Raw genomic sequence first — 14,057 nt, 5'->3', positions numbered from 1 at the left:
AAACAGATAAATTCTTGGAGGTGAAAGATAATTTTCTATTCATCCTTGTATCCCATCACACTAGCACAGCAGGTATTTAATAAATGTCTTCTTGATTATAAATGCTGAGTGATGGGAAAATAATGTATTTAACCTATGCTCACTATTGCATCAAAGTCCACTTGATTATTTATGGCTAAATCTCTTGCAGCTTATTGTGATCAGTTAGTCCTAACCTCTTCCAAATAATACCCCTGCCCTTCCTCATCCTTACCGTGCATGTGCAATTATAGCTAATAATTACCAGTGGAAGTGTATGTGGGGAAAGTATTTAGGATCATTAATTTAAAAAGAATAATTAGAAAAATATGTAAATCCATAAAGAACTCTTTTTTGAAGTATGCTAGCATTTCTAAACATGCCTAATTTATGGGAGTCTCAATTGCATAAATGTTTATAATATTTTGCAATGAAATAACAATTACTTTCAAAGCTAGTAAGAATGCTCAGAGGCATAGTCAATCATTTTATGAATCACAGTTATCCATGAAACCCCAGCACTCCATTCTCATTTTGAGCATAAGCACAGGCATCTGATAAAGAGAGAACCAGAAAGGAAGAATTACACGGTTACCTAGACAATACTATTGTGTCAGCCTTAGCATCAGACCAACTGATTGCAATGGCTGATTGTACTGTTTTTGGTCAGAGTTATTTGGAAAATTTAAATGAGTAATCCTCTCTTGTTCATCACAGGAATGACTCTTGGTATGAATCCAGTCATATTAAACAATTATAGAATCACAAAGCTAGACAGGATTTTATGAGAATTAGCTGATTTATTTCTTACCTTGAGATAAAACCCACATACCACAAAGTCCTCTAGGCAACTGAGATTTAATTTACTCTTTGAGAAAAATAAGACCCATTCATTCAATCGATAAATATTTATTATTTGTGAACTATATAGGTGCTTGGTATCCATCAGTAAATAAAACAGGCAAAAACATCTGCCTTTGTGGAAGTTGTATTTTAATAGGTCAATACAAATGGTTCTATGAGTGTCCCTTTTATCAGTAATCCTTGTTGGCTTTATATATATACTGGAGTTTGCTTTGCTCATATTATAAGAAACTATCCATGAAATAGACCTAATCACTAATAGTTGTGAGAAAAGAGTTTAGAATTTATTTACACTGATCCCTTATTTGAAATAAAAACTAGGTCTTCAAACACCTAATCCAATGTTCTTTACTTTTTGCCCACTTCTTCAAAAATATCTTCCTTTTTCTACATTGACGTAGTTATAGAGTAAATTCACAAAACCTAGCACAACTTCCATGTAATTAGCTATAAATCTTTTGGTTCCATATGACAGAAACCCAACTTGAATAGTTGAGGCAAAGAAAAGAGGGTATGCAAATAAATTCTAGTTTTTCGAGGACCCTAAAACACAAATAGAGCAATTCTTAGGAGATGAGCACTCAAACACCATTGGAACTGTCCATGTGCCCTTTGCTTTATTCTTTCCTGAAAAATTATCCTGTTGATTGAGGTCAGAATCACCTAGTGGTTTCTGGTGCTAAGCTGCCTGTGTTCAAATCCTGATGATTTCACTTCTGAGCTGAGTAATCTGGAACAGGTCAATAATCTCTCTAATCCTCAATTTCTTCATCTGTTAAAAATTAGGATAATTAATAGTATCCATCTAATAGGATTAAGGCAGAAAAGTAAATAATATCCAGGACTTTGATACAATACCTGCCTCGTAGGAAGTCTCCAATAAATGTGAACTGTCACATCACTATAAAGTAAGCAATGTCAAGGGCTGAGCTGCTGGATGTGGGAGTAGTCAATTAAGAAAACAAGCCAATATGAAAGTCAATTAAGCCTTTATTCACTTAGGAAAAGCAAGTTGGAAGGAAGGTTCCGGCTCCCCCAGTGCCCCTTATTTTCATGCAGAATGACACCAGGTGAGAGTCAGATGTATCAACATATAATGGGGAGCAAACCCTGAGGCCCCTGCAGTTTTACGGACTGGTGCAGTGGTGAGGAGGGAGGAAAGGAAGAAGGGAAAGACTAGGAAAAGCACTCGGTATAAACTCAGACTACAAGTAAGTATCTTCAAGGCTGCCCCCTCCTTCAACCAGTAGGTTCTCAGCAGAGACTCCTGGGGGAAGGCCAATGCCCAGGTAAAGTGGCTCCTGGGCTAAGCAGCCAGATACTGACTAAAAACATGGCCAGCCAAAGGGACCTGAGTTCTTGACTGGAACTGCCTTCAATAGGCCTGTCAGGTAAAGCCATCCTAATAGCCTGTTTTCAGGCCTAAAAAATCATTCTTAGGTTTTTGACCAGGAGCTACTCTTCAAGAAGATTTTGCATTATGAAGAGGGCTTTCCCCTCATAGACTGGTAACATTTTATCCCCCTAAAGTTTTAGCACTTCATATTTCATGGATATGTTGTGGTTCTCCTTTTAGTGAGATAGTATAGGTACATGTCTTAAAATGAGTCTTGGAATGTAAGAAACACCCATCATAGGTTATGTTTCACTTCTATTATTGCTGCTGCTGCTGCTGTTGTTGTTGTTATATAATTGTTCAAATGATAAGACTAAATAACAACTTATTTTACTCTCTAGGGGTTAGGTAATGTCATCATTCTTCATATTGAAGGCTTCTGAAAAGCATTCCTTGATCTTATCATGTAGAGCTTATTCTCTCTCCACCTAGGATGAATAAGAGTTGCAAATCTACAGTTCCAAAAACAAACAAAAATTCAGTATCTGGCAGCATAGCATCTTGACTATCTACTGAGATCCTCATTTAAGGCATTGTTTAAAAAACAATCAACAATCACTGCAAGATGTATGAAGTTTCCTGTTTAAACATGATCTAAATTTGCTTAGTATTCAATAAAAATGGAAGTCCCACTTTGTGCCAGGAATTATGTATTGAAGAAGATAGTGGGGAGACAAAAAGCAGTAATTTTTCCTCAATTCATGGAAACCTACAGATAATTAGTACAATAAATGCTAATCTATGAAGGAGAGGGACATGATACTACTTTGGAGGGACAAGAGCTAACCTGGGGGTGGGGACAGGTAATCAGGGAAGGTTTACACTAACCTATAGATGTTTACATTGAGATCTAAAATATGAATAAGAATGGATTCAGTAATTCATTGAAAAATGGCAGGTGTCTAGATTCTTCCATTCAAGAAAAACTATATAATGAAAACCATTGGTTCTCAAATTTGGTGACACTTAGAAATAATCTTGGAAACTTTTTCTGTTAAGATTTATTTAATTTAGAGAGAGAGAGAGTAGGTATGAGTGGGGTGGGCTTGCAGACAGAGAGGGAGACAGAGAATCCTCAAGCAGATTCCCTGCTGAATGCAGAGGCCAAGGCGATGGGGCTCGATCTCGAGATTAATTGCCTAAATCACCCAGGTGCTCTGCTTGGAAATTTTAAAATATACTGATGCCTGGATCCCAGGCCTAGAAATTCTAATTTAATTGGCATGGCATATAGCTTTGGCATTGCTTTTGTCTGTTTGTTCTGCTTTTCACTTCCTATTAGTTCTAGTATACCTCAATGTTTGAGAAACAATGTTTAAATTCTTACAATGGGAGGATTATGTCTAACTCAAGAAACTGAAGGAAGATGAGTGTGGTTGGAGTTCAATCACTGAGAAAGAATGTGGTGTGACATGAGATTGTGAATGTAAAATGATGAATCACACAGATCTAGGTTGGCCACATTAGAAATTTGACCTTTCTCTTGCTAACAATGGAAAACTGTGGAAAGATTTTAGGCAGAGGACATTATATCTAAATTTACATTTTTGTTACAGGTAGAGTGAAGATTGTAAAAGAGAAGCAATGAAGTTAGCTTGGGCTACGATGGTGGCAAGGAGATGGAGTTAAATGGATTCGACAGTTTGGTTTTTGAGATGAAATTGGCAGATTGGCAATGGATTAGATATGTGCAGTTATCAGATTTGCTAGTTTCTGGCTAGTGGAAGAATGGATGGTAGGAGGTTGATTATGAGTTTAACCTTGGGATCCCTGGGTGACGCAGAGGTTTAGCGCCTGCGTTTGGCCCAGGGCGCGATCCTGGAGACCCGGGATCGAATCCCACATCGGGCTCCCGGTGCATGGAGCCTGCTTCTCCCTCTGCCTGTGTCTCTGCCTCTCTCTCTCTCTCTCTCTCTCTCTGTGTGTGTGTGACTATCATAAGTAAATAAAAATTTTTTAAAAATCTTTAAAAAAATGAGTTTTAATCTTTTAAATAATTGAGGTGACTGGGAAATCAGCAGAAACATTGAAGAGGTAGTAGAATATAAAGAGATGTCTGGACTTCAGATTTTAGATTGTTTTGGAACAAAGATCTACAGTCCAATAGAAATACTTTATGTTAGATTTTGTAACTATATGTTAACCTTGTAATTTCAAAAAAATAAAAAATTTACTTAGGCAAAACACTAAAAGGCACTGGGCACACAAAGATGGTTAAGATGGTGTCCCTGACTTTAAGTGGCTATCTATTTAATGGATAAGAAAAGAAAGAACTCTAATGTGGTTTTAAAATGAAGGTTCTACCTTTAAAACATCTTGAGGGAGCAAAGAATGAAAGAGAAGAAAATCCAGAAACTTTTATCAGGTTGTAATCATTAAGTGCTAGAATATTCTAGAAAAAAAATCTGATCAGAAAGAAAAGGAGAGCTAGTAGAATATGGGTGAAGGAAATCACTCTGAAGAATTCCAAAAATTGGCAAGGGTTTGATAACAATATGATAACAGGACATTGTCTCAGATAGGAGATGCTTTGTTTCTTCATTCAGTTTGAACTGGAGAGACAAAAAAAAAAAAAAAAAAGGAAGAAGGAGGAGGAGGAGAAAAAGAGGGAGAAGAAAGAACAACAGGAATTCTAATGAATGCATTAACTTATCAGATATTTATTGGGACCTATCATGTTCCCATATATCACTACTGTAATCTACTGTAATAAGGGCTACGGATACAAGAATAGACAAGGTAGGCATCATTCTGGCCTCACAGAGTTTTTAACCTCCCATCCTATTTAGAACAAGAAAAATAAAACTACTTGCTTATTTGAGGAAGTGTTCCTAGTTAGCTCTTGCAAAGAAAGTGGGTAAAAATGATGCCTTCCTTCAAAAAGGTTAAGTAGCCATTCTATGTGAACTCCTACTCCCTGGGTATTAAGGCAAGTGTTAGAGAAGTACTTTGCAATCTTGGCTATAGGTTGAAATCACCTGGAGAGCTGTAAATACTACTGATGCCTGGATTCCATCCCTGGAGATTTGGACTTAATTGTTCTCTATTTGGGCTGGTACATCAAAACTTTTAAAAATTTTCTGGTGATTCTAATATGCAGCCAAAGTTGAGAACCACAGTTTTAGAGACCTGCTTCCTCACTGAAACTAGTAAGTGACCCCAATGATGAAGCTGAGTAAATAATAGGACTGCCAATTTTATTTAAAAAAATGGTAATAATGAACATTTCTTTAGTCTTCATGTGCCAAGAACACTTTTAAATATTTGACATATATTAAGTCAGTTAATAATTCCACCAACCCTACAAGGAAGTCACTTTTACTGTGCCCATTTGAGGGATGAGAAAACTGAGGCCTAATCACACATGCCCAGCAGCTGTCAGAGCAGGTGTTTGATTGAACCTAAGCAGTCTGATTCTAGAGTTTCTGATATTAGCCACTCTGATATATTGCCTCTAAATATAGTGTAACAGTAATTTTACACCAAGAAGAACTATAAAAGGGAAAACTTGTAATAATGGTAAAATATTATTAAATCAGTTAAATGCCAGGTGATAACTGAGAGTGGTTATTAAGGCGGCATAAAACATCGGTGAGCTATTTTTTCATATATATATATATGAAGCTATATATATATATATATATATATATATATATATATATATCTTCTTGTGTTTCTCTTCTTCATTTGTGAAAATCAGTTAAGTTCATCTTATTGTACATGTACATTGTTACATGGTACAAAAATTTTGTTTTCAGCAGCAATATGGGGAAATGTATGCTGTAAGCAGTGGAATCAGGTGATTTTTTTTTTCTGAATTTTTTCCACAGATATTTTTTCCTAAGGTGCTAAGGCTATTTCACATAATCTAAAGAACATCAACTACTTCATGGTAATGACCAAGCTCTAGGAATAGAATCTTAGGAGGAAATAATCATCCCCTAGGGAGCAAGTCCTACAAGTTGAACCTGTTTTAAAAGTGGAAATATCACCAAAAAATATATATATATTTGGAGGAATTACTGACACACTACATTCCTGTATATATCAAAGGAAAAGCATTCCAATTTAACTGTATAAAACATGTATCTGAGCCAATTTGCCATATGTATTTCTTTTTACATTTTCTCTCCCATTATAGAAGTAATATCTACCAAATAAATGCTGTGCATTGCTAAATGGTTAGCTTTCAGCTACTTTGCCTTATTGTTCCTTTTTTTTCTCCTTTGAAGGCTAAGGAAGCAAATAAAGGAAATGCAGTGGCTGGCAGCACACAGCTTGCCGTGCAGTGGATATTTTGTGTCTTGCAGCTGGAGCTTTGATACTATAACCAGGCTTCCTTTGTTCCATATGAATACAAGCTAATAAATGTAGGGAATTCCATTTGGTATTCAATTAAGAGCTCTCTTGACTCCTGTCATTAAAGTGTATAACTATTAGGCGTAAAATTAAAGTTGAACAGTTCAGCTCTTTTTTGACATTGTAACACTGCCTGAAAAATCGTGATGCAAAACGTAGTCAAACGTCATCCTTTAAAGCCCCACACAAATGAAAAGAGGAGATTTTGAAAGAAAAAGGGTAAATATCCAAAACTTGGTCATTTACTAATGACATAACACATGTTAGGAGCATATTACTCTCCTCATGCAAATACATCAACCATTTTGTTGAACACAAGATATTACAGTGATTTTAACAGAGAGCTACAAGATTATTATTGCTAAAGCTTCAATGAAGGGGACAATTAAAGCATTAAGCATTTTTAAGGTTTTAAAGTGACTTTCAGCCATAAACTAGAAAATAATATAGGAAATCGATACACTGTAATTGAAAGGAAATTGAATTTGTCTTTATTTTTTAATCCCTCCAAATTTTTCCTAGACTGCCAGACCATGGGAGATAGTGAATCTTGTTTTGCCATCAGCAGTATGACTTTCTGTAAATCTTATGTGTTGTAGAGGTCACTTTTATTATTTTTTACTTAGAAAGTGCTCAGCTGAATAGATAGCATTGTAAGATTCTGTGTGCATTATCTTTATTAGTGTCTAGCTTCATTGTTTAAAAAAAGGGGGGGGGGGTGGAGAAACAAAAACAAAAACACAACCAGACAGAAACAACCTTCTCCACATATCCAGAGAAATCAGGTTAATAGAATTTCTAACAATGAAACCAAAGAAGTTGTTAGATAAACTTCACACTTGAACTTAAATGAAATTCTTCTAGGTTTTTTTTTTTTTTAATCAAACACTATACCTATCAATCTTGCTACGCTGCAAGGAATATGACCTGTTATAGATACAAATTCAATTTGAATGTGTGAACCTAACTCATTTATACTGCTTATTATTGGAAGAAGCTATTACAATCAAACAGAAAAGCTTAAAGGGAACCTCAGGGAGATAAGTGGCTATGAACAGAAATTAAGGAATCTTAAAACTTGAAAAATCCTTCAAAAAGATGTGAATAATCAAAATTTTCTCTCTGTGTTGCTATTATTTCCCTATTTATATTTGGTATACATTTTGAGAAATATCAACAGACCTTAAGATAAATGAAATGTGTCCCACACTTATCTTTAGTAATTTGGTGACACAGAGTAGAGACTTCCAGAAATACTTTTGAGAATCTCTTGTCCATTTCATTTTTCTACTTTCCTTATTCTACTCAATGCCTCTTGACTCTATAAGTGGGTAAAAGATAACACAGTAAAAGGAGCACAACCTTTCAATCCTCAGTTTCCTCTTCTGTAAAATGGAGATAATAATGTTGCCTTTCTCATTATATTCTTTTGAGAGATAAGCTAATTACTATAATTAAAGACCTCAGAGGATTGACTAATACTATGCACTATGTACATGTTATGATTTTTTTTATAAAAATGATGATGATTTGCTTTTTCAATTGTTTTGCCAAAATGAATTCACGAGCTGCTATTTTGAGGCAACTACTTAGCAATTCTGAGCCTTAATATTTTGACCAAAAATAGGAATAAAAATTTCCTACCAACCTCAAATAGATCATATTTATGAAAAAAAATCATAAGCTATAAAACAGGACTGCAATTGAAAGCACTGAATCTGGACTTTTAAAAGCAATAGTTTAAATCCTAGTTTCATCTCTTAGTAGTTATGTGACTTTAGATGAGCTCTTAGTTTCTATGTTTATAAAATAATGATTGTAACAACACATTCTTATAAAGTTATTCTAAGGCTTAAATGAGATCAAGTATAAGGAGCTCAGTATCATGGCTAATACTTAGAAATTATTCCAAAAAATGTAAAAGAAGTACTTCTGTTCAATATAAGAAACAAGTATTATTATAATTTCTGATTGATTTCTTTGTGTTTTTGTTTGTTTTAAAGATCATGTTTATTTATTCATGAGACACAGAGAGAGAGAGAGAGAGAGAGGCAGAGACACAGGCAGAGGGAGAAGCAGGCTCCATGTAGGGAGCCCGACATGGGACTCCATCCCAGATCTCCAGGATCACACCCTGGGCTGAAGACAGTGCTAAACCACTGAGCCACTTGGGCTGCCCTGATTTCTTTGTTATATCTCATTTTGATATGTCACAAGTGGATATATTTTATTTCTAGATTTCTAGATCATCTGTATTCTAAACTTTCTCTACCTCAAAATTCAGTCTCTGAAATTCCTGGCTCTTGGTGTCCATAGCTAATATTCAGCTAACTTTGTTTGAGTTTGTACATAGGAAGAACTGAATTAAGTGAAAGGTATTACCAATCCTAAAATCTCAACTGCTGTTATGATGAACAGAAACAACTTTACAAGTGCTATGATCAAAGGACATGTGAGTCAAATAGCAAGAAAAGGGGAGTGAAGAGAGATAGAAAATAGAAATGGGAAAAACCATCAGGCAGAGGAGAAAATGATGTAATATATATGAGAGAGGATTTGGCCAAATATATTTTTTAAAGTGAGAAGAAACAAATACGTACACATCATATGTGTATATAAATGTTTAAGTTACTGCTCAGGTCTGTAGACAAATGTTTTATTATTATTCTTTTAAAGCCCTAAATGTCTCAGTGCCTTAGAATTTTTAGAGCATGGATTATATTTAATTGTGTTTAAAGGAAGACATAATTAAGAAGCTGGAAATTATATATTTTTAAATGTATGTACAGAGCATTGTTGAAACAAACTGCTCAGCAAGTTTTATTGTTACTCCAGTAGTAAATATTTTGACTAGTCAATACACCAAAATGCTATGGTCAAGTCAGCATTAATAGATGTCACTTATTTAGGCAAACTGACTGTAGATTTACCAAGGAAGACAAAAAAAAAGAAAAAGAAAGAAAGAAATCCTTGTATTTACTTTGGCATCTTAGCCATATTTACCTTGAACAAGATAATGTCCTAAAAGCTACTCATTAAGCTTAGAATTAAGTAATGCAACTGTAAAAGGTGGATAGTGTAGTAGGTCTTCACTTTTTTCACCAGTATTTAGTCTAAGGAAATAGAATCTTCTTGAAAAAGTTAGTAAAAAAAAAAATATATATATATATATATCTACATCAAGGAATGTAATAGGCATGGACTTTGGTTGATCTAAGAAAACAACAAAAGCTCAAAAGAATTTCCTAAGATTTTAAATTGGGCAAGAGGACTACGATATCTCTGATAATTAGACTTTCAACACATTTGGATTTACTAATTGGATCTAAGTTCTAACTAGACTTTTTTAGATAACTAAGAATGACATATCAATGAATGAATGTAATATGCTTTTATAGTTAAAATCTATAATTGGCGGCCCTTTCCAAATTATTTTAATAGAGAAAAAGCTGGTTTTTTTTATATTGTAACATCTCTTAAGACATATTGGGTACATTTTAGGTTCCTTAATTAAACATCTCTTGGGGACTCAAAGAGAAACTTGAGTTTTAATTGGAAGCACGGACATCTTTTATTTGTGAGGGAGACTTGCAACTTTGGAACCCACAAAGAAAATGCAATAAGAAGAAATAAATCAGTCTTCAGGAGGAAGCAGCACAAGTAACTGGGTGTGTCCCTATAAGCCATTCAGTCAATCAGAACAGTCTCCAAATATGACTAAAGGTCTGTTACATTTTTAAAATATGCAAATATAGAATAGGTTTCCCAAAGTGAAGGCTTGTGGATTTAGTATCAGAATTAATAGCGTGACATTTCTTCCCAAGATGTGCATTATAGCATGCTCTTTACAGCTTTGCTACTTGAGTTATCTGCTAACTCAAGTCACAATATCTCTTTTTTTTCCCCCCTTATTTCTGAATTGAGAGTCATCAGTTTTTATCCTGTTGTGATTTATAGGCAGTGATTTTAAAACTGGTAGCCCTCAGACCTGGTTATTACAGCACATAAGAACTACATAAGGATGTAAAATTAAACCAGTATTTGGAGTGTAAAGAGCAGTGAATCATTGCAAGACTTGAAGGGAAAGGCTGCTGCCAAAATATTCCCAGGAAATTGATAGCACTGACAAAAAAGGCAAATTATATTGTTGTATGTACTGTGAATACTTGAGAACAACAAAGCCAAATACATGATTTTTTCCCCTCAAATAAAAGCAGTAACCCTATAACTGTTATAAAAATCTTGTAGTTTTTTCCAATAAAAGTATCTAATTAAAACCATTGAAAGTATAAGAAGATCTAACTTGTGCAATAATTGATATATTAAGAACAGATATTATACTAAATTATATGTGCTATTATCTTTCCAATTCAGTGCATTACCAGAACTGAATTATTGGTGTGTTATAATTCCTTTTAAAGTCCATGTCCTTAGTGAGTCTCCTAAAGCATGTTGGCTGCTGTAATATGCCATAAAATGATACTGAAAAGCAAGAAATAGATTTTCTGATTGCTTTGTTTACTATTAGAAAAGAAAACCTGCGCAGAACCCTTTCATGTACCAGTTATTCCAAGAAATATCACACAGTTTTTCCAAAGATTTAGGGAGTGGACTGTTGTTCAGGCAGGAAAGTGACCAAGCTATTTTGCCTTTCAGCTTGGGTGCTGGAATCCTGTCACAGGGCTGAATGGGTCACTAACTGACAAGAAACTAGAGAATAACATGCGAGGAGTGGTTCTACGTGTGGTGACCGTTCTGGTAAGTCTGCTCTGAGCCTTGTGGTTCTGGCTTCTAGAGGTTACTTTATCCTTCATTTCTTTATGTTTTATTAAGTGATACTATAATTTTAAAAGAGCTTTTAACAAATCCTGACTATGCTTTCTAAGATATGTTTAATGGCAATATTTTCCAACCTTCAACTTGTATAGATGAGAATCAGATTTTTGAAGGCTTTACTTTTATTAACAGTGCTTTTGTCAGTAACTTTCTTAGACATTTTAGGCTCAATATGCTATACATAATAAAGGCCTCCCTCAGGCATTCTCTCACTGTAAGTATGCATAAGTAAGAGTAACCATGCCAAACAAGGGTAGAGCTGACCAAATGTAGTACACTTAGTAATACTCGAACATTGGCAGACTGAAACAATGCTGTCTAGCAAGAACCTACTTCAAAGGAAAGATCATCCAATTGTTCAATAAATATTGAGAATCAACTGTATTCAAGCTCAGTGCTGATTACTGGGGACCACTGATGAATAAAGAAATGAATAGAGATCCCTGGGTGGTGCAGCGGTTTGGCGCCTGCCTTTGGCCCAGGGCGCGATCCTGGAGACCCGGGATCGAGTCCCACGTCGGGCTCCTGGTGCATGGAGCCTGCTTCTCCCTCTGCCTATGTCTCTGTCTCTCTTTCTCTGTCTCTCTCTGTGACTATCATAAAAAAAAAAAAAAGAAATGAATAAAGAAATGGATAGATATGATTCTGTCTTTATGAAACTTACCATCTAGTGATTCTGTGAATATTAAATGGAATTATGCATGTAAAATACTTTTCACAATTACATTTACTTAGAAAACCAAATGGTAACTATTATCATTATTCTTTATGTTATTATTTTCTCTTCTAACCAGCATATAAGATCATGTGATAATAGAAATATTTTTAAGCTGCAAAATACTCACATGACTACTGTCTAAATAACTATAAAGCAGGAAAATATGCATTCTCCCTTGCTATTTCTGTGAGTTTAAGTTTATGCTACTTTATTGTCCGTTTCAAGACATTCAAAGTTGTTAACATTATTTTTCTTCAGGAAAGTCTACTTGTTTTTAAATTTGAAAAAGTCTTTCTGCAGGGTAAATAAATTGCAGAATTAATAGATGGAAGAAACACAGCCCTTTTTTTTTTATTGATGCCAATTGAATATCAAAGTTTATAACAGCAACAGCTGCCCCTTGTACATTGTTTAATTAAATACAAAGTAAGTAGACTCAACATAATTTCATTGTTTAAAAAAGATCTGTGTTATTTTCTATAAAAGTATGTTCAAATAAGTAGTTTATTTCCCCTTTTGATGCTATAATTTATTCCTAGTTCTTACTTCGATAAGATTTTTACTTTTTTGGTGAATAATTGTGAGTACTTGATAACGTGAATGTGGTGCTTCTGCATGTGCCCAAGGCTGTGGATATGAATTGCATTGATGTGCTAATATTAAAAAAAGACAGGCGTTTAAAGTGCAGTGAGCTATTAATAGTCTCCTCTCTAGCAATTAACTGAATCTCAGGAGACAACATCAGTAAAAACGACATATGTGCATTGTTTTGGTCTTTGAGATTCATATTTCTAAGACAAGCTAACCTCATTTAGTCACTAAGCAAATATTTATTTAATACTTCACTATATGATAGACTTGGTAACGGATATAAAATGAATAATACGTATACCTATTACATTATTTACCTATTACATAGGTATATGTATTCATCTTATAGATATATTAATACCTCAAAGTACACTTAGAATCTTGTTGGGAGATGCACAATCAAAAAAGAAAACCAGGCAAGAACTATTAAGTACATACTATACGCCACGTACTTTTTGAAGTTTTTTGCCTGTATTGTTTTATTTAGTTCTTAAAGTATTTCCAAGAAATAGATACTTTTCTAATTCCAAGGATGAGGAAGAGGAAACTGGGACCTCTAGAGGTTGGTTGGAAAAAAAAATGTCAAGGATATACTGATAGTAAGTCGCAGAGAGAGTTAGGATTCAATCTAGTAAGTCAAAGGGACTCCAGCCGTCTTAATCTCTTCCCTCTTAACATTATAATATATTCTCTCTTCTACTGTGATTAAGTGTGAGAATTGAGGTATCTATAGGATTTCATTTGGCTTGAGAGTTAAAAATTCTTAACTCTGATTAAGACGACAATAGGTTTTTTGGGAAAACTTCATATGGCATATTATTTTAAATTCTTTCCAGGATGAACATGAAATGATATTATTGCTTCATGCAGTGGTAATGCATTCTTCTCCAGTTTCACCTTAATGACTCATGATGGTTTCCGTGTCCTATAAGCTCAGCCCTACATAGATCCCAAACATGTGACTGAGTGGAGATATGGACACAATATTTCCCCAGGTCTTCTGTGAGGAAATCTGGATTTATCCATGTGTAAAACATCTTGACACTTATTACACTCCCACAATGTGCAGTCACTGTACTTCATAATTTTGGAGCCTTATCGTTTTTTCCTGTAATTCCTGTTTGAATGAAAACCAGCCATGACCTTCCTATTTATTTCCTACAAGCAGTCTTCCAGGTCTACCTCTTAGTTATATGGCCTTGCAAGCTTCTGTTAAGAATGCCACCCAGCAACTCCAAAATCTTGATGCCCACTAAACCCTGAAACTTAGATTTT

The 14,057-nt window shown here is 34.7% G+C and overlaps 1 protein-coding gene across 3 annotated transcripts in view; it reads left to right on the top strand.

Moving 5' to 3' along the window:
- The window catches only part of GRID2 (glutamate ionotropic receptor delta type subunit 2), a 1,471,756-nt gene that overhangs the window by 1,080,730 nt on the left and 376,969 nt on the right, over positions 1-14,057 (top strand). For all 3 annotated transcript variants that reach the window (XM_038582129.1, XM_038582130.1, XM_038582128.1), the window contains exon 9: positions 11,294-11,395. In XM_038582129.1, coding sequence (XP_038438057.1) covers positions 11,294-11,395 — 102 coding nt within the window. The remainder of the gene's footprint in view (positions 1-11,293; positions 11,396-14,057) is intronic.

Source organism: Canis lupus, chromosome 32 (genome assembly GCF_011100685.1).
Source record: "Canis lupus familiaris isolate Mischka breed German Shepherd chromosome 32, alternate assembly UU_Cfam_GSD_1.0, whole genome shotgun sequence".
NCBI lineage: Eukaryota > Metazoa > Chordata > Mammalia > Carnivora > Canidae > Canis > Canis lupus.
The sequence above is the reverse complement of the archived record's forward strand: the minus strand, read 5'-3'. Positions and strand labels throughout refer to the sequence as shown.